This window comes from Schistocerca cancellata, chromosome 3 (assembly GCF_023864275.1).
Source record: "Schistocerca cancellata isolate TAMUIC-IGC-003103 chromosome 3, iqSchCanc2.1, whole genome shotgun sequence".
Classification (NCBI taxonomy): Eukaryota; Metazoa; Arthropoda; class Insecta; order Orthoptera; family Acrididae; genus Schistocerca; species Schistocerca cancellata.
In genome coordinates, this window is record NC_064628.1 from 680,572,753 (window position 1) to 680,594,471 (window position 21,719).

The 21,719-nt window shown below is 40.3% G+C and overlaps 1 protein-coding gene across 1 annotated transcript in view; it reads right to left on the reverse strand.

Annotated features, from left to right (window-relative positions):
• LOC126175657 (ABC transporter G family member 23-like) overlaps window positions 1-21,719 on the reverse strand; it is a 396,587-nt gene that overhangs the window by 57,171 nt on the left and 317,697 nt on the right. The window contains exons 8-10 of the mRNA XM_049922565.1: window positions 12,329-12,469; window positions 1,797-1,892; window positions 1,450-1,556 (exon numbers count right to left, since the gene is read on the reverse strand). Of these exons, the coding sequence (XP_049778522.1) occupies window positions 1,450-1,556; window positions 1,797-1,892; window positions 12,329-12,469 (344 nt within the window). The remainder of the gene's footprint in view (window positions 1-1,449; window positions 1,557-1,796; window positions 1,893-12,328; window positions 12,470-21,719) is intronic.

Below are 21,719 nucleotides of genomic sequence, written 5' to 3' on the forward strand. Positions count from 1 at the left end.
GGAAGGTGCACGTGCCCGTCGACCTGGGACCGGACCGCAGCGACGCACGGATGCACGCCAAGACCGTAGGATCCTACGCAGTGCCGTAGGGGACCGCACCGCCACTTCCCAGCAAATTAGGGACACTGTTGCTCCTGGGGTATCGGCGAGGACCATTCGCAACCGTCTCCATGAAGCTGGGCTACGGTCCCGCACACCGTTAGGCCGTCTTCCGCTCACGCCCCAACATCGTGCAGCCCGCCTCCAGTGGTGTCGCGACAGGCGTGAATGGAGGGACGAATGGAGACGTGTCGTCTTCAGCGATGAGAGTCGCTTCTGCCTTGGTGCCAATGATGGTCGTATGCGTGTTTGGCGCCGTGCAGGTGAGCGCCACTATCAGGACTGCATACGACCGAGGCACACAGGGCCAACACTCGGCATCATGGTGTGGGGAGCGATCTCCTACACTGGCCGTACACCACTGGTGATCGTCGAGGGGACACTGAATAGTGCACGGTACATCCAAACCGTCATCGAACCCATCGTTCTACCATTCCTAGACCGGCAAGGGAACTTGCTGTTCCAACAGGACAATGCACGTCCGCATGTATCCCGTGCCACCCAACGTGTTCTAGAAGGTGTAAGTCAACTACCCTGGCCAGCAAGATCTCTGGATCTGTTCCCCATTGAGCATGTTTGGGACTGGATGAAGCGTCGTCTCACGCGGTCTGCACGTCCAGCACGAACGCTGGTCCAACTGAGGCGCCAGGTGGAAATGGCATGGCAAGCCGTTCCACAGGACTACATCCAGCATCTCTACGATCGTCTCCATGGGAGAATAGCAGCCTGCATTGCTGCGAAAGGTGGATATACACTGTACTAGTGCCGACATTGTGCATGCTCTGGTGCCTGTGTCTATGTGCCTGTGTTTCTGTCAGTGTGATCATGTGATGTATCTGACCCCAGGAATGTGTCAATAAAGTTTCCCCTTCCTGGGACAATGAATTCACGGTGTTCTTATTTCAATTTCCAGGAGTGTATTTTCAGAAACTGAATATTTTCACTGAATATAGTATTAATATTTGCAGCAATAATAACAACAATAATAAAGTCTTTCCAGAATGAATTTCTCAATAATCAGTGTAGTGTGTTGTGTTTGCCAACATCCTGAAGGATTAAAAGTGTTTGCTCGGCTAGACTCAGACCCAGAACATTGCCTTTTATAGGCAGTGATCCTACCAACAGAGCTCTCCTGGCACTACTTGCAGCTCACCCTCACAGTTACACTTCTGCCAGTAAGAGCATTGTCTGCAAAAGGAAAATTTCCAGTTCAAGTACTCTTCGGGACGTTTTAACCTGCCAGGAAGTTCCAGCAAAGTATTTCCTGTCCTTACACACTACACACACTAGCTGCAAAATTCTTTCATGCTGATGGTAGCTTATCAGATATATGTAATGTATGCACCTTACCCAGGATTTCTAAGAACAAGTAAAAGATTCTTATATATGAGAGCCTTCATTCTCAAAATTGATGAACGCAATGCCTTAGTAGGAGGCTCCTTCTTCTTGACTGGTTCCTGAAACAGATTTTGATAAAATGGTAAGTAAGAGACCGAAAGATGGCAACTCAAGAAACAAAGATTTTGAGAGTTGTAAGGAAAAATATACAATTTTGAGGAATGAATATCTGAGATATAATGTATATCTTCTAGATAGGCTTGAAATACATGATAATTTTTTTGTTATAAAATTAATATAATGACAAAAACGTTTCATTTCATCCATGACAAAATGTAATATATTATATTTATACTTACTTGTACAAGCTCAGTTGTACTGCCTAATGCCAATGTTTCCTTGGAGCCATCGATATTATAGTTGTCGATGCTGGTTGTGTCATTTACATCATTTTCCTGATAAATAAAATGTAAAGTTATTTAACAAATTTTGCTTACTGGAAGATGCATAACAGTAAAGAATATTTCCAACAACATATGTGTGTCTGCTGTACAACTTATGTGTTATTAGCATTGCTTTACAAAATATTATTGTTACTATTTCAACAATTTATGTAATTCAAGTAGTGTACTGCAATATTTTGAAATCTTTATGTTTACGGAATTTAAAACATTGTACTAGAATTACAGAAAGCTACAGGATAAACATTACTTGCTTCAAATTCGTATTCCTTGAGGTGTGCCAGAAAATAAGAACATCTGAAAAGTGCTTTACTGCGCAAGAGTGATAGAGATGTCTATGTCTTAAAAGTTATTTGCACTATAGGATGTTTACAACAATAATGTATAATTTAAATTGACTGACAAAAAAAGATGTAGAAATATGTTGGCTTCAAAGGAAATTTCTCATCTGTCAACAATGATTTCTTGTTATATAACTAAATCAAATGGTCTTATGGAAACTGATGAATCAAAATTAAACAAAGTCAATTAAATTAGATATCCTGAAAATTGGTGCAAAAAGCATTTGAAACTGTGGAACATAACCAGTACCTTGGGATTTATCATGTTTTGTTTTAAGTTATGGAAATGAATTCGAACTCTAGCACAGTGGATGAAATGCATTAAGTTCTATGTCTGATAGAATATCATTATTTCATCTCTTGATAAGTATATTACTACCTTCTAAATTTATTGCTGATCTTAATATACAGGAATGGTATGCCTGTGATACTGTCAAAAAAATTCTCTGTATCTGGAACCTCTTCAAACTTCCACAATTTTTTGTTACTGATCTCCTTCTGGTTAGCAAACTATTGCTCCCCTTCCTTTTTCCATCTGTCTAACCTTCTTATGCATAATCAACCACTATAACAGCTTGAATATTTGCGTGTTGAATGAGAGACAAAGAAGGTGCATCACTGAATGAATTACTCAGACAGGAGTACCATCATTTCGGTTGAAGTCAGACTTTTGTCGAAGCAGCTTCCTTTACTAGAGGATGACGGCTCACCACCAGTTAATGTACCCTGTGTAGGGTGTGGCAGTTAAATTAAATAAATGTTCTAGGATTAGCCCAAGTTATCAACACCAGAATGAAAATTGTAATAAAAGTCACCTGGGAAAGAATGAACACCTACAGATTTGCATGGAAGACTTCCTGCTTATTCATAGATTAATACACCAATGCATAGTCTCTGGAGCTCCTTTCAGTATGAGACACGCAAACCACAAGGATTTTTGTGAAAAACTGTTGTTGCAGAGAATACATGCCAGTGTCTCTATGGTCCACAGAGTGGACTAGCGGGGAAAAAGGGAAAAAGAAACAGAAGGGGTGTTGTTTGATAGCCCTCAGAGGGAACATAACATGACCTTTTTAGCAGATAAATCAGTTCTTGCTATCTTCAGGAACCACAGGAAAATGTATTACATTTTTGAAGATGTACTACTCTCCATTTGCTACTGAAATCTCTGGGAGGTTGTCAAAACCTAGATAAGTTACTTTATAAGCCAATGTGTTCTTCTTTTGAAAGAATGGACATCAGTTAACAGTTTATAAGTTGGAAAACAGTAGCAAATTCGTAAAATAACAAAACACTTCTTCATTAAGTAATGGAATTGCTTTGCTCAATTGTATTCCTTGCCATGCAGTGCAGAATAACTTTGGATTTCATGTCAGACTGTGAAGGAAATATTCCCTTTTAGGAAAACAAATTGTGAGAAGATTAGATCTCAATCACATGTAGACAGACAAGTCTCTATGACTGTACTACAGTTTGTTTCTCTCACTTCTTCAAATGCCAGTCAGGACAATTTTCTAATAAGGAAGCTCTTGCACTAGGTGTGTCATCATCTAATCTAGGTGAGGTGGTTAATGGGAATAACTTAATCAATAGAAATTAAATGAAACTAAGTAACTTCTGATCTCAGCTAACATCAACTAGCAAATAACACCGTGTTTATCAGAGCTAATTTTTCAATAAGTAAGGTGATTTCAAACTCAGATATGTATAACATTTAAGCAGTTCCTTTTGTAGATACACACAAAACATAGTTTTGTCTGGAAGGCCTAGCTAAAATTTGCAGGGACCGTAAAGCATTTAATAATGGTTATGTGATCCTTTCTCCCTCACCTCTCTCTATTTCTTGCATTCTGCAACTCTCATCAGCCACCTCTGATAGTGAGTATGTGGTATACAACAGTGTAGGCCTATGTGACCAGTCACCAGGAATAAGGTCAATATGATTATGACACAATGTGTTGCTTAAATTTCAAACTAGAACAACAACACAATGAAGATATCAATATTTGTATAAGTGAGTACAAAGCACAGAACTCGAAATACACAAAATTCCTTGAACAATAAGTGATGAAAATGTAGATTAGGGTAGGCACTTTTATTGAATAAATGGAAAACTGAGCTTAAATCTAAATGTGCTGCAGAAACTCATCTACCAAAAAGACACAAATATTATGAAACCGATGTAGGTCTACTGTGCACTAATCCATTTGACATTAAGTTACAGCATAATTTTGTGGGGATGTAAAATAAATAGTTACATAGCACTCAAATTAAAAAAAAAAGATCAATAACGAATAAATGTAGGGAATCACATAGGCCAGCATTTAAAAGCTCTTAAGATATTAACACTACACGGGATATACCTCTTTGAACTCCTATGCTGGGCAAAATTCAAATATACTTCTGATACTGAAGATAAGACAACACAACCATGAAACAAGAAAATAGAGCCTCTTCCATGAAATCATACACATCACCAAGACACACAAATCAGTGTCATCATATGCAGGACCAAAATTCGTAGAAAAACTCTCTTCAAGTTTGAGAGGTAAACAATAATATTTTCAAAACCTCTCAAAACATTTTTTGGTTAGAAACAGTTACCACAGTATATATGATTTTTATATGCACTACAGCTTAACAGAAACTGCAATGCAGTATTGTAATAAAAAGAGATGTCATTAGATCTACAAGTAAATGTAACATAAACAATGTAAACAAATTTTAAATTACTATGATGTAGTCCTAAAATAATATTGTACACAATAATATTCTTTAAAATGGTGGTTAGTATACACTGAATACTTACCAGAGCACATAATACAATTTTACCTGATCCATACAGTGTATTTTGTCTGTGGATCTAATAAACAAATCACTGGGAGAGAGTGAAATTAATAATAGTGCTTTAAATGAACAATATAAGCAATTTTTTAAAATTGTATGTTTCAGTCTTTGACCACACACATGGTACTGGTATCATTACCAGTTTTGACTTCTTTGCAAGTCACATCAAAGGATCAGTTTAAAAAGGAAGAAAAAGGGGAATAATAGTAAACTAAATTCTTAAGTAAATTATCTTCAATGCAAAAGTGCAGGTATTTGGAGAAGAATCACAGTAACTTGTCAAAGTGCAAAGAACAGACCAAGAGAGGCACTCAGAGTATAAACATATTATGCTCTGACTTTTAGAACTTAAAGGCTACTGATAACTCAGTAATAGTAAAAGTTGGTAACTTTTCAATCACAAATACAAGATTAAAATATTCACAATACAAAACTGGCTCTGAGAAATTCTTTTCTTGGGGTGGAAACTAGTAAAAAATTATGGAACTACTAGTGTAGGTAAACTAGACATACAATAGACATGGATTAAAAGCCTGTAGCAATGGTCAGTGAGTGGCAAACTGGTCACAGGTGACCACAAGTGTACACTAAATATCCAGTATGAAGGAAATGTCCCAATTTTTCTTTCTTTTTAGACAGATCGCCTCATGATGACTTGCTAGGAACTGGAAACCAATAATTCTATGCTTTGTCTGACCTGAGGCTGAAATACACTGACAGAAATGGAAATTATTACTCCACGGTCACCTTTGTCAAAAGCTACCAAACTGACACTCTGGGATGTCTGTGTACATGGAAAATAATGATTAAATTTCAATCATATGTTCTCACATTTTCAGTATTTCTGAATTTTTAAGATTTTCAAGATTGGAAAATAATGATTAAATTTAAATCTTATGATCTCACATTTTCAACATTTCCAAATTTTCAAGTTTTGTTACCCAGAGAGAAAACTTCTCCTTCAAATAAACACTGACATGAGTACATGATCACTACTGGATGTGTGTAATGTCACTGGAACATTTCAGGTGGAGAGCACAACACAGCATGCCAAGAGGACGTCCAAGTGCAAAAATTTATTGCCATCTTTCAGACTGTGAGAAAGGTTGAATCATTGACATTAAGAACACCATACCACAGGATGCACAGACATTTGGCTGTGGTCCAATGACTGCAGAATAAGTTGTGCACAGATGAAACCAGGACAACACTAAAGGCACTAATACCCAGAGGCAATAGAGGATTGCAAACACCCCACCCCCTCCCCCTGCACCATCACCCTGCCCCACTCTTAAAAAAAGAAGAAAATGTTGTATAGTCAGGTGTTTTCCTTTCCAGAAGATGATTTAAAAGTAGGTTTCTAAAAGGGTCAGAGCTGTAACTTTTTTATGGGTACTTACTTTAGTCATTTGTCTTCCAAAATATTAAAAATACTCCATACCCACAGGTATGCACCCCCCCCCCCCCCCCCCCCAAATAACATACTACACTACAAGAGGCTCACCTGTTTCTGATGGATACACAGATGATAAAAGCTCAGATCTAGACTCAGGTTACAGGTGGCTTGTCAGGACAGACCATCAGGACACCATGCATTATTCACTGCTGACACCAGACCACAGACAACATAGGCTCTCATGTTGCTGAGTCATAATCAAGTGAGAGTTTTTGTGACATTGTGTGGTGTTCAGCAGTGAGTCTTGCTGTTGGTAGCAGCATTCAGATCAACATCAATGTATCTGTAGTTGACCTGGCAAAAGCTCATGAGAAGCAGCAATTTTTGAGGCAGGAATAATCGTGGGGGAAGCTATTGGATATGACAACATAACTGACTTGCTAATTGTAGCAGGAATACTTAATGTTTGCGACTATGTGGCAAGAATGATGAACTCTGTTGTCATATTCTTCACAACCATTGAGACAAATGGTGTTCTGCTGCAGATAATGCAAGATCACACACACAGTTCACACCTTAGATGCCCTGAGGGAGTTCAAGATTCAAGAACAGATTAATAAAAAGTAGAGAAAAGTTAAGACGGTAGTTTTAATGCCTCAGGTGTTCTATATAGTTGCCCCCTCTCTTTTCCCCCACCTCCCTCCCACTTGAGTACAATGCATAGGATGTTTGTTCAACCATGTGAAACCGTCAGAGAAGTCCTCAAATGGTTCAAATGGCTCTGAGCACTATGGGACTTAACATCTGAGGTCATCAGTCCCCTAGAACTTAGAACTGCTTAAGCATAACTAACCTAAGGACATCATATACACCCATGCCCAAGGCAGGATTCGAACCTGCGACCGTAGCGGTCGTGCAGTTCCAGATTGAAGTGCCTAGAACCGCCCAGCCACACCGGCCGGCTGAGAAGTGCTCCCTTGGTTGTTATTCAACTCGCAGATCACACTGGCCTGACTCAGTTATGTTGTTAACGCATTGACCCTTTATGTGAATATCTGCACTGTGTTGTTTTGTAATGTGTGTTCATATTAATAGCAATAAGTCATGTCACCCATGAAGATTTTTTCCATAAAAGAATTTTCCATGTTATGCATTTTAATCAACTCACATCGGGTTCACACGTTTTGTTCAGGAGTCAACGTGTGCAAGGCAAACTTTGCACACACCTTTCTCTTCTCCAAAGCATTCTGGAGAATGCCTTGAACATTTGATTTACAGAAGTTGCTCCATTCTGATCTGTGTCACAAAAACGTTGATGCAGTACAGATACACATCTGCCACTTAACACTGCCTTCTCACAGCTGAATGGTTGAACTGCACGTATGTTGTTTATACAGTTGTTATGTCAAGCTGCCACCATAGTTACTGCACTGACATCACTTATGCAACAAGAGTAAAAACAATCTCAGACCTTTTTTAGATGGACAGTGTATGGATCCTTAATTGGCACGCCTGTTGCTTGATTTGTTATCCATACAGTGTGTCTGGCATATAGCATACTCCAACCAGTCATCTTCATGAAATTATACAACATGTGTTTCAGGTATGTTAACAAACTCAAGTTGATGTATGGAGGCTGTGTGCTATGCCACAATGAATAGAAGAGTTTAGTCAGGCCTGTAGGTTCACATCTGATACTGACATTGATGATGGAGATCAGTTCCAGGATCAAACGAAAGTTTAATTACACTGGCCAATGATCGAAAAACTTTTTTGTTGAAAATACCTTATTCTTATGTTTTTTAGGGTGGGATATCCAAATATGATACTTAAAAAACTGTATCAGCCATCATTTCTTCACATTTTACAGTTAAATTTATTAAATTAAGCAATTTTTTAAAGAATTTAACAGCTTTTATATAGCAAAAATAATTTAAAAAGGAGGTGCAATGAAAGTAGATGATGTTGTTAGCACTGCTGAAAAACATTTGCTGGCAAAAAAAGGTCGATTCTATTTTTGTGTTAACAGATGGTGTTTTGTTTACTGTCGATCTAACCTCACTTTCCCGTTTCCTGTACATGTGCTCAGTACAGTGTCTAACCATGGTTATAAAAACTCTGCTGACAGTTTTTGTTGTATTTGTGGTGAATTTGTGATTAAAAACCACCAAAGAAACATTATAGACTTTGTGAAAAAGGTTTATCTCTCATACTTTGGATCTAAACTTGGTGATCAAGATAAATCTTGGGTGCCGCATGAGGTATGTTATGTGTATGTTGAAGAGGTGAGAAAATGGTTCAAAAAGGAGATAAAAGCCTTTAGATTTGCTGTTCCTATGATATGTAGGGAGCCAAGAAATCATTCTGATGATTGCTACTTTTGCAGTGTTGATATTACTGGTCGTAATTCGAAAAACAAGAAGGTAATAAGCTACTCTAACCTTCTGACCGCCATCCGACCAATAGGGCATGGTGTAGATTTGCAAGGTTCCTGTACCACCAGTTGATTTAAATTCTATTCCAACAGAAGTATTTTCTGATGTACAGTCTGATTTACATGAACCAGATGATGATGAATTCCATTGTAATACAGAAAGTCTAGAGCCCAAATTGTTTACTCAGACCGAGCTTAACAAATTGGTTACAGATCTGGGCTTAACGAAAGAAAAAGCTGAATTGCTTGGCTCTAGATTAAAAGAAAAGAACTTATTGGCAATTGCAACCAACATATTCATGTATAGAAGGAGAGAGCAGCAATTTTCCAAGTTTTTTCAACAAGAAGGTGATTTAGTGTACTGCTCAGAGAGTCCCAGTCTGATGAATGAGTTTGGTATTGAATACAAAAAGGAAGACTGGAGGCTGTTTGTTGATTCATCCAAAACTAGTTTAAAGGCTGTTTTATTACACAATGGTAATATTTATGCATCTATACCTGTTGGACATTCTGTACATATGAAAGAAAGCTATGAAAACCTAGAAATAGAGGTAAATATAATAGGCTATACTACTCATGGTTGGATGATATGTGGTGATCTAAAAGTAACATGCATGCTCCTTGGTCAGCAAGGTGGCTTTACCAAATTTCCATGTTTCTTGTGTGAATTGGTGGGGCTAGGGATAAACACTGATGCAGAAAGAAATGGCCTGTGAGGGAGTCTTTAAAACCTGATGAGAAGAACATTCTATGCAAAAACCCTGTAGATTCAAAAAACGTACTCCTACCACCTCTACATATAAAGTTAGGTGTAACGAAACAGTTTGTAAAGGCTTTGCCTAAAGATGGACCATGAATTGAGTATCTCTGTCAAAAGTTTCCACACCTTTCAAAAGCTAAACTAGAAGAAGGTGTCTTTGTCAGACCTGACATTAGAAAATTGATGTTAACTATGAATCCACAATGACCTTTAATGAGAAAGAACTTCCCGCGCCCGGGTTCGATTCCCGGCGGGGTCAGGGATTTTCTATGCCTCGTGATGACTGGGTGTTGTATGATGTCCTTAGGTTAGTTAGGTTTAAGTAGTTCTAAGTTCTAGGGGACTGATGACCATAGATGTTAAGTCCCATAGTGCTCAGAGCCATTTGAGAAAGAAGCATGGGTATCATTCAAGCAAGTCGTTACAAAGTTCTTAGGACATGAAAAAGACCCAGGATATGTTTCTATTATAGCTAGAATGATAAATAAGTTTAAAACTTTGGGATGTTTAATGAGCCTGAAAGTTCACTTTTTAAACAGCCACCTTGATTACTTCTCGGAGAATATGGGAGATGTTAGTGATGAGCAAGGAGAGCGTTTTCACCAGGACATTAAAGTGATGTAAAAACGATATCAAGGCCCCACAAACATGATGGGGGACTACTGTTGGTCACTTCACCAAGAAGTTAAGCAAGCAACTCATTGTAGAAAAAGCTACACAAGAAGCTTCAAAGAAAATAAGAGGAAGAAAATACAAACCGATTCCAGCTGACAAGTGAAACCTCTATTAACACATATCATTGTTATGTTGTAACAAAGCGTTTCATTAATTTCCCCTTTTACCATATATCATAGGTTTTTTACACTAAATAAAAAAAGCACATTGCTCGAAAACTATGGGTGATACAAAAAAACTAAAGCTAGATTTGGATTCAGCTCATAAAAATCTATAAAGATCGGCTATCAAAGCAAAAGAATTTTTAAAAAAAATTTGCTGGCCTGTGTTATTTAAAACTCTTTAGGTGATCAGCATTTACAGAAAGTATGATAAATATCAGGCTGTGCTTCAAGGTATGATACTTTCAACCTCTGTCAGTGTACATACACTAAAAAAAATTGTTTACAAAAGGGTCACTGTATTCCTCTAATGCAGTATGCCTAAACTGTGAATATACACTACTGGCCATTAAAATTGCTACACCACGAAGATGACGTGCTACAGACGCGAAATTTAACCGACAGGAAGAAGATACTGTGATATGCAAATGATTAGCTTGTCAGAGCATTCACACAAGGTTGGCGCCGGGGGCGACACCTACAACGTGCTGACATGACGGAAGTTTCCAACCGATTTCTCATACACAAACAGCACTTGACCGGCATTGCCTGGTGAAACGTTGTTGTGATGCCTCGTGTAAGGAGGAGAAATGCGTACCATCACGTTTCCGACTTTGATAAAGGTCGGATTGTAGCCAATCGCGATTGCGGTTTTTCGTATCGCGACAATGCTGCTCGCGTTGGTCGAGATCCAATGACTGTTAGCAGAATATGGAATCGGTGGGTTCAAGAGGGTAATACGGAACGCCGTACTGGATCCCAACGGCCTCGTATCACCAGCAGTCGAGATGACAGGCATCTTACCCGCATGGCTGTAACGGATCTTGCAGCCACGTCTCGATCCCTGAGTCTACAGATGGGGACGTTTGCAAGACAACAACCATCTGCACGAACAGTTCGACGACGTTTGCAGCAGCATAGACTCTCAGCTCGGAGACCATGGCTGCGGTTACCCTTGACGCTGCATCACAGACAGGAGCGTCTGCGATGGTGTACTCAACGACGAACCTGGGTGCACGAATGGAAAACGTAATTTTTTCGGATGAATCCAGGTTCTGTTTACAGCATCATGATGGTCGCATCGTGTTTGGCGACATCGCGGTGAACGCACATTGGAAGCGTGCATTCGTCATCGCCATACTGGCATATCACCCGGTGTGATGGTATGGGGTGCCATTGGTTACACGTCTCGGTCACCTCTTGTTCGCATTGACGGCGCTTTGAACAGTGGACGTTACATTTGAGATGTGTTACGACCCATGGCTCTACCCTTCATTGGATCCCTGCGAAACCCTACATTTCAGCAGGATAATGCACGACCGCATGTTGCAGGTCCTGTATGAGCCTTTCTGGATACAGAAAATGTTCGACTGCTGCCCTGGCCAGCACATTCTCGAGACCTCTCACCAATTGAAAACGTCTGGTCAATGGTGGCCGAGCACCTGGCTCGTCACAATACGCCAGTCACTACTCTTAATGAACTGTGGTACGTGTTGAAGCTGCATGGGCAGCTGTACCAGAACACGCCATCCAAGTTCTGTTTGACTCAATGCCCAGGCGTATCGAGGCCGTTATTACGGCCAGAGGTGGTTGTTCTGGGTACTGATATCTCAAGATCTATGCACTGGAATTGCGCTATAATGTAATCACATGTCATTTCTAGTATAATATATTTGTCCAATGAATACCCGTTTATCATCTGTATTTCTTCTTGGTGTAGCAATTTTAATGGTCAGTAGTGTATTAAAGTTGCAGATCAGAGTTTAGTGATTAAAAGTGTGTTACTGATTGCTATGAAATGCGCACACTGCCTTACCAGTTGCCGGACTTCCCGTGAGGTCTCCTGCTGCATGCTGAGCAGCAGGAAGACGTCCTCCAGTGTGGAGCAGCCATGGCGCGTGAGCAGCGTGTCGGGTGGCGCCTCTGCCAGCAGCCGGCCCTGCCGCATCAGCCCTATCTGCAAGCAGACCGAGCAAGCTGAGAGTTTAACGGCATTGACTCCACTGCAGGCAGAGCATGGTTCAACAACCCGGTAGTTATAAATAAAGTGCAGCTGCTCACGGAGGTCCAGTGTGTGCTATAACTATCATACGGCAGCAAAACATGGTAGACATGATAATATGTTAAGACAGAACTGATCTACACCAGAAAAAATTAGTTCCAATTTGGCCACCAGACGCAAATCTGTCGCTGTACAGCTCTTGTCAGTATCTCTGCTGCTCTTATTGAAAGTACTGTGTAAGCAGCAGTTAATAATAAAATCAACATTATGCCTTTTTAACTTGTTTGACCTTTTCTGCTCAACTCCAGTTCCTAATCTACTACATATGTAAACACTCCTATACGTCTTTCTTCCATTTACATCGCTACATTTGCACCTGGTGGCCAAAATTGGAACTAACTTTTAGTGCCGCATTAATGTGTCAGAATATCTATCCAAGTTTCGCTGGCATACTATAATTACAGCTCACACTGGGCGTCTGCGAAGAGTTGCACTATAATTATAACCACCTGGTACATGAGGAACTGACAATATCAACAGTTGCTTGTATTGTCGCTTTTCTTCTCCAGTCTTTCTATTTCCAATTGTGGCAGTTTCTTTTGTCATGGTGTGTGAGCAAAGTGTAAAACTCCTAACCCGACACAGAGAAGAAATTTATTTTTGTTGTGGTGGTATAAAAATGCGTCATTATGATACTCGCAGCAATTTTTTTTTTATTCTTTTATGGCTCTTTAAAGCATTCTTACTGTGTTTTTCCTTCACTTGCATTAACTGGAACACCATATTATCAGAAAATTCTTTGTTTTAGACTGTTCACTTGCAACAAAAATATACGCAATACTGATTAAGATTTAGTCTAATCTCAGAGTTAAGAATGGGCGACTAAATTAAAGAGTGTCTGTGTATTTTCTTGATCATAATCCACGTTAAGTGCGAACAAATAGTATAATCTTAGATGAGGACTTACAGAAAGTGCATAGGATGGTATTGGACCATTAATTTCGGTGTAAATTAGTGGACATTCAAATTTCTGCAAGTGAGACCAGTTCAAATACTCTGGAGGATTCAGCACAATGTCATTTTAATGGACAACGTTAGTAGGGCTTTTAATGACACTTGGCGTATATACGATCGACCTACAAATCAGCAGAAGGGTGCCGAAACTAGCTCAGAAAAGGCAAGTTTCAAGAAGTAAGGGAAATAATTGGTAAACTAATAACTGTCAGGAAAGTGCTCAAACGATGGATGACAGGTGAAATGCAGTAGTAATTTTCCTGATCATGCCGCTGTAATTGGGGGCGACTTCAACTTGCCAGGCATAGATTGGGAGTGTTATGGCATCAAAACTGGTGCCAGAGACACAGATTCATGTGGCATTACTCCGGATGTCTTGTTCGAAAATTACCTTCAGCAGATAGGTAGGGAACCAACTTGTGAGGATAGCGTCTTAGACCTTCTGGCAACAAACAGACCTGAGCTTATCGAATCAGTTAACGTAGCGGAAGGTTTCAGCGATCATAAGGCTGTGACATCTATGACGACGGGCCCTACAAGGAATGTTAAGAAAGTTTGGAAGATATATTTATTTAGCAAGGGTGACAGGATACAAATTTCAGAATACATCAGTCAGCATCAAATATTCGGTGATGACGACGAAGATGTGGAGAACAAATGGGGAAAATTTAAAGGCTTCGTTCAATATGCCCAAGACAAGGATGTTCCGAGTAAGGTTTTAAGTGATGGCAAAGATACACCATAGTTTAATAGGCGTGTTGGAAAAGCGTTACGTAAACAAAGAGCACTTCATCTCAGATTCAAGAGGAGTAAAACCCTAGCTGACGAATAAAAGGTGAATGAAGTGAAAATGGGCGTAAGGAGATCAATGAGAGAAGCGGTCAATGGTTTTGAAAGTAAGATGTTGTCAACCGACCTGAGTAAAAACGCTAAGACTTTTTTATCATACGTAAAATCAGTAAGTGGGTCAAAATCGTCTATTCATTCTCTCAGCGACCACACCGGCACCGAAACGGAAGATAACAGAGAGAAGGCCGAAATACTGAATTCGGTCTTCCGAAGCTGTTTCACCGGAGAAGATAGTAACACTGTCCCTCCTTTCAACCGTCGTTGTTGTTGTTGTTGTTGTGGTCTTCAGTCCTGAGACTGGTTTGATGCCGCTCTCCATGTTACTCTATCCTGTGCAAAGTTCTTCATCTCCCAGTACCTACTGCAGCCTACATCTTTCTGAATCTGCTTAGTGTATTCATCTCTTGGTCTCCCTCTACGATTTTTACCCTCCACGCTGCCCTCCAATACTAAATTGGTGATCCCTCGATGTCTCAACAATATCTTCAACCGTCGTACGACCGTCGAAATGGCAGGTACTGAGTGAGGTAACCGATCGCGGAATTCAAAAGCAGCTACAATCACTTGGTAGTGGAAAGGCGTCAGGACCAGATGAGATACCTATAAGATTCTATAAAGATTATGCGAAAGAACTTGCTCCCCTTCTAGCAGTAATTTATCGTAGATCGCTTGAGCAACGAAAGGTACCTAACGACAGGAAAAAAGCGCAGGTCATTCCCGTTTTTAAGAAAGGCCGTAATACAGATCCACATAATTATAGACCTATGTCGTTGACGTAAATCTGTCGTAGAATTACTGAACATTGTTTTATGTTCAAGAATTATGACGTTTTTGGAAAATGAACATCTCCTCTATAAAAATTAACTTGTATTTCGCAAACAGAGATCTTGCGAAACTCAGCTCTCTCTGTTTCTCCATGAGATTCGCAGCTCAGTGGACAACGGCGATCAGTTTGATGCCGTGTTCCTTGATTCCACACCGTCCACACTGCCGTTTAATGGAAAAAAAAACGAGCTTCCAGAGTATTGGAGCAAACTTGCGATTGGAATCAAGACTTTCTTGCAGATAGAACTCAACACGTCGCTCTTATCGGAACAAAATCAACAGATGTAAAGGTAATATTCGAGTAACACAGGAAAGTGTGATAGGACCGTTTCTGTTTCCAATATACATATATAAACGGTCTAGTAGAAAGCATCGGATGCTCTTTAAGGCTATTCGCAGATGATGCAGTTGTCTACACCAAAGTAGCAACACCAGAAGATAGTAAGAATGTGTAGAACGACTTACAGGGATCTGATGAATGGTGCAGGCTCTGGCAATTGACCCTGAACGTAAATAAACGTAACATATTGCGCATACATAGGAAAAGAAATCCACTACTGTACAGCTACACTATTGATAACAAACAGCTGGAGACAGAGTGCTGTAAAATATCTAGGCGTAAACATCCAGACAACCTTAAGCGGAATGACTACATAAAAAATATAGTGGGAAAAGCAGATACCAGACTCAGATCCATCGGAAGAATCTTAAGGAAATGTAACTCATCTACGAAGGAAGTGGCTTATAAGGCGCTTGTTCGCCCGAATCTTGAGTACTGTTCATCTACCTGTGACCCCTTTCAGGTAGGACTGAAGGAAGAGATCGAGAAGATCCAACGAAGAGCGGCGCGTTTCGTCACGGGATCGTCTAGCTAGTAAGAGAGCGTTACGGAGATGCTAAACAAACTCCACTGGCAGACGTTACAAGAGAGGCGTTGTCCATCACGGAGACATTCACTATTGAAATTTCGGGACAACACTTTTAAGTGGAAGTCAGATAACATATTACTTTCCCCACATACATCTCGCGTATTGGCCACGAGGAGAAATTCAAGAAATGAGAGCCAATGCAGACGCTTACCGACAATCATTCTTCCCACGCATTATTCCCGAGTGGCACAGGATTGGAGGGATCAGACAGTGGTACAGAAAGTACCCTCCGCCACCCAGCATTAGGTGACTTTCGGAGTATGATGTAGATGCAACGCATCTATAACACTACCAGTATAGGAAGAAGAGCCATTGAGTTCGGCCAGACGCTATGGTAGTAGCGAAAATGAGTCACCTAATCCTACATGCATCCTAATTATTTCTGCAGATTTATTATAAGGAGGAACGAGAGATTTGTGGAGAAATTGGAACACCTGAATGCGTCAGGATAGAATGCATCTATCAAAGGCTCACAGTTCAAGCAAAGACAGACAGTTTAAGAGGTTGTTGTTTGTATGACATTGTACATGACAGAGAAGCACGTGCTATCAGCAACTGTTCCAGGGAATCTTAATCTTCAATGAAGAGAAAGCCAAGGCTTTGTAATACCTAACAGCACTGAATCACCATAGACAGAGCATCAGAGGAGAATATGCCAATAAATGATGACTGACGTCACGAAGTGCATGATGTTCACAGTATGAAGCAAAAGTCTTGTCTTGTCTAGTCTCCAGAGTTCGTGGTAAATACCAGCGATTCCCGCTCGGGGCGCACTCCAGTAGAAGAAGGGAAGACAGCATGTCCAATACCGCCTGCAGTGCCGAAGAAAGGAGAGAACGACAGTCACATCTGGTGGATGACACTCTACATGCCAAAAAGATGAGGATCAGTTTGAACGTCAGGCTGAATGATTCAGGTCACTTTTTCTGAGTCTGAAGTCGAATGCTGGAGGTGCTTCAGTTTCAGTGTTCCGGATACGAAGTAATGATCTGCAGCCCGACCGGTTAGCCGTCCGGTCTAACGCACTGCTTTCCGGGTGGGAAGGAGTGCCGGTCACCGGCACGAATCCGCCCGGCGGATTAGTGTCGAGGTCTGGTGTGCCAGCCAGTCTTTGGCTGATTTTTAAGACCGTTTTCCATCTGCGGTGAATGCGGGCTGGTTCCCCTTATTCTGCCTTGGTTACTCTATGTCGTCGATTGTTGCACAAACACTTTCTACACATAGCCGTACACCAGGGATTAACAACTGGCCGGTTTTGAGCGCGAGTACTCGCGTCTGGTCAGGCACGTGCTCGCGAGCAGGTGCAAGGTTGTGGAGTAGGGAGGGAGGGGAAATGCGCGCGCACGTTTGAATGTGATCTCGCGTTCTTAGCAGATTTAACTAGCCATCTGAATGCTTTGAACATTTTACTACAAGGTAAAGATCTGCTAATTACTCATTTCATAGATAGAATACGAGCCTTTAAAATGAAATTGACACTTTGGGTGAGTCAGCTGGAAACAGGAAACCTAGCTCATTTTCCTAAATTATCATCCATGCAAGATGTTCACAAAGACTGTGAACGTTATTCACATAGTTTAGTTGATCAGCGCTTTCAGACAGCACTATACAGTGATTTTGATCTGTTCTCTCCATATTCAGCGAATATTTAAGAGATTCGTCCTGAGCTGCAGCAAGAAATTATTGACCTGCAGTGTGACAGAGAATACAGAGACAAATTTCGGAACAAGAAAAACATTTTGGAATTCTACAGACACTTCCCTCAGGGTAGATTTTGTACTTCAGTGAGCCAATGTCTGTGCTGTGTGGGTCCACCACAACAGTAGTAGCACTCCACCAACAGAGATGTAGTCGATTTCACCTGATAGAAAGGCCAGTTTTTCTGGGATGCGAGGTTAAAACAGTAATTGCAGAATTTTCTCAAGTCTTCTAGATTATATGGATGAAAATAAATGCGAGAAGAAGACTACAGAGTGAAAGAGAAAAAAAATCTTTCTTCAGATCAACAGTTTCGTGAGAAAAGAGAGGTATCTGAAATGTAAATTGTGTGAATATTCAACCTGTTCACCATATCTGGCGCCATAAGACTGCCTCCACTTTCCACATGCTTGAAAATTTATGCATAGAAAACGTCTGGAGTCCAATGAGGAGGCAGCCACAGATGGATGTTTTGCAGGTCTTCATGATAAGCATTTCAGGCATGGAGTGATACATGCACTGGAAAGAACTGGACAAAGTTTACTGACCCGAAAGGAGACTACATCGAAAATCAGTGAATTTTTTGTTTTTACCGTAAAACACAGTTTTTCAGCGTCAAGTTGTGTCCTAGACTTCGAAACTTTTTCTCGAAAAATTTGCAGAACACTACTACACTTCGCAAGCTTTACTCATCACTCTTGGTTTCAGTTGAGAAATGACGGGCAGTACAGAACACGATAAAAATTTGCAGGTATTGCATTACGGAAAATTCGAACCTCGAAGAATGACTTACGCAACTTGAAACAGGTCCGAAGTACTAATTGACTAGTTACAGCGACTCCCTTTAAAATACCTATAACGTACATTAACAATGCCTTCTACAAGTGTCGAACATGCACGAGTAAAATCTAAAAGGACATTCTAGCAAGCTATGCATTTCTAGGATTTTATACATCGTGTACTAGTACTACAATAGTAAAAACCAATCCGAATACAACCAATCCGAAAAAACCAATCCGAATACAACTCCCAAAGAATGGACACACAAATGAAATTGTAGACCACCAAACCATACGGTGCAATGAAGTAAAAAAAAAAAAAAGGACACAAGCTGAAAATAAATGAAACGAAATAGTAAGGTAAATTCCAAAGTGTGGCTATATACTGTTATTCAGTTTTCTAAATTGAGGTTCATCTTAATGTTCTATATCAGTTTTTATCCTGAACTCAATTTCACGAGCCATGGAAGACCTCAATCAGGATCTTCAGAAGGGTATTTGAAAACATGACACATCAAGAGACATATGTTGAAACGGCTACCGGATGTGGATTTCAGAACAACTAAACCACAGTCTAACAGAACAGTCGCGACATTCACTGCTGAAGTTGTCACCATTTGACAGCTGGAGCGAAACTAGCGCTCCACGCGGCGAGAAAGGAGAACGTCAGATGCGTCGTAAGCATAATGTTTGTTTTGCATCCATTTCCTAAGTGATGTATGAAATATTTGAATTATTCTTTTGCCTCAACGAGTTTGTGTAATAGCAGAAGACATATATGTTTCGAAAAATGTTTCTATAATAAGCCGAAGTTGCGATGAAAATCATGAATCCACTGGCAAGTTACAACACATTCGTGAAAAAACACTTCTGGCGATGGATGGAACTGCAGGTGACCATGTTGATATCAGAAGAATATAAACACACAGATTCACACATAAGAAACACATACATGTACCTCTACGTGCAAAAGGGATCGACACCCCATTTGTCGCTCCGCAGGCCTACTGTGTTTTAGTAATTGTCGCCTGTTGCCACATTGTATTATTCTAAGTGGGACAAACAGCTGCCAAATAGTGGGAGAAATATGGTGTGCGTGTAAACCCCAGGTCCTCAAAACCAATAACACTGTCAGAATTACTGTCATATTAAATTTGCCATTAGAGACATTTCATGCAATGACATATTAACTAGTTTATCAGTATCGGAGGAATGGTGTACCTTCTGCTTTAAAAGGTGGAATATATTGTCATTTACCCCCCTTTTTTTGTATGCCTTCCACATTCCTCTGTAATGTACGCACTGATGGGAGCATAAAACATTCTGAAAAAACTGTATGCCTGAGTGCTGTAATATAATTAATTTAGAGCAAACAGATTATTTTCGTCTTTCCATCTTGCAGAACGTTTCTCCTTCAGTAGCATTCTAATCTGACTTAACAGCAAGTCAGGGGAATTATTAAATATCATTATCCCAGAGCCTTCAAAATTTGTTTGCCCTTCTTCACTTGGTCCTTCTGATACAGTTTCTGTTGCTGTGTGTACTTAAAATGATAGGCACTTTCCTCGTCTCGTAATAATTTTGCATGAAGTCTAGCGATCTGTTCATTCTGACACGTCACACACTTTTGCAAGACACGAATTACTGCGCTTAATTTAACCACTTCATCGTCAAAGCAGGTCTGTGTTGACGATTCGGATAAATCTAGCACTGATATATGGAGAGTTGAACTGGCTGCTTCTGTTTTATAGATTTAGATGGATTACCAAACCTTTGTGACAGTTTCCTCTTCATCGTCAGTTGAGGTAGCTTATTCGGGATGTCAAACAGTGTGGATACTGCATTCCACACAAGTTTATTATTGTCTGCATTCATGAAATTGTTGGTTCGCAGTGTGGTGAACAAAACATTATTATAAAGGTAAATGGCATCCTTTATCCGTAAGATCTTCTCGTCTGCTATTCACTAGCCATTTTCTGCTCCTAAAACGAAACACTAATCATTAACGCACCTGTAGTGCAAGCGAATTCTGACGACACAGTTTAGTAACATGATGGTATATACCTCTCAGGGTCCTTACGAAACCCAAAAAAGACATGTGGTATGTTCTTCTTGTTGTTGCTGAAATTTATTGCGCTACAGATGCTCTCGTTTGTAAAAACCGTTGTACAAACCGAAATAAACAACTACCATTCACTTTCGCTTTCACGATCGCGCCTAACTCCACAGTTTTACTTACTGGCCGCTTGGCGCGCTGCTGGCGCAGCAGCCAGCAAAATCGAGCCGAAGTGTCGCGACTGTTACGTTACACTGTGACTAAACCACATAGCTGATGTTGCCTGCAATTCGATCAAAGTCCATCCATGGCCTCGACTAAGCTACATAAACCATTAAAGGAATGTTTTATTTTCTAATAAAATAATTACAACTGCTAAAGATTTGGTTATGTTGCACTTACTGATCTTCCCACAAACTGAGGAAGAACACAACCTAATTGGTTTCCAAAAACATTCCGCATCTCAGCTTGCAGATGCCAGGAAGATACTTGTAACGAGCTATGAATGAAAAAAGAGTATGTAATACTAATAATGATGCTAATGATGATGATGCTAATGATGTTGATAACGACGACGATTATGTAGATGACGATGCGAAATATGTTCACACAAAGAGGATTAAAAAAAAGAAACACGACACACTATGAAGCAAATATTCAAATTTTACGGAATTCAGTAGATGCGATGTACATGTACAGAGAAACGTATGATTACAGTTTGAGCAAAAAGATATGATTTATTCAAGAGAAAGAGCTTTACATATTGAGCAAGTTATTAACGCTTTGTTCCGCCTCTGGCCCTTGTGCAGGCTGTTGTTCGGCCAGGCATTGATTGACAGGATTGTTGGATGTCATCCTGAGGAATATCGTGCCAGATTCTGACCAACTGATGCGTTAGAGTGTAAAATTCCCGAGCTGGTTGGAGGGCTCTAAAAGTTCTCAGTAGGGGAGAGATCCGGTCACCTTAATGGTCGAGATACAGCCTGGCAAGGACGTCCCGTTTTGTTGCCCTTCATGGGAAGCCATCCTGGGCTTACGTTTCAGCAAGATAATGT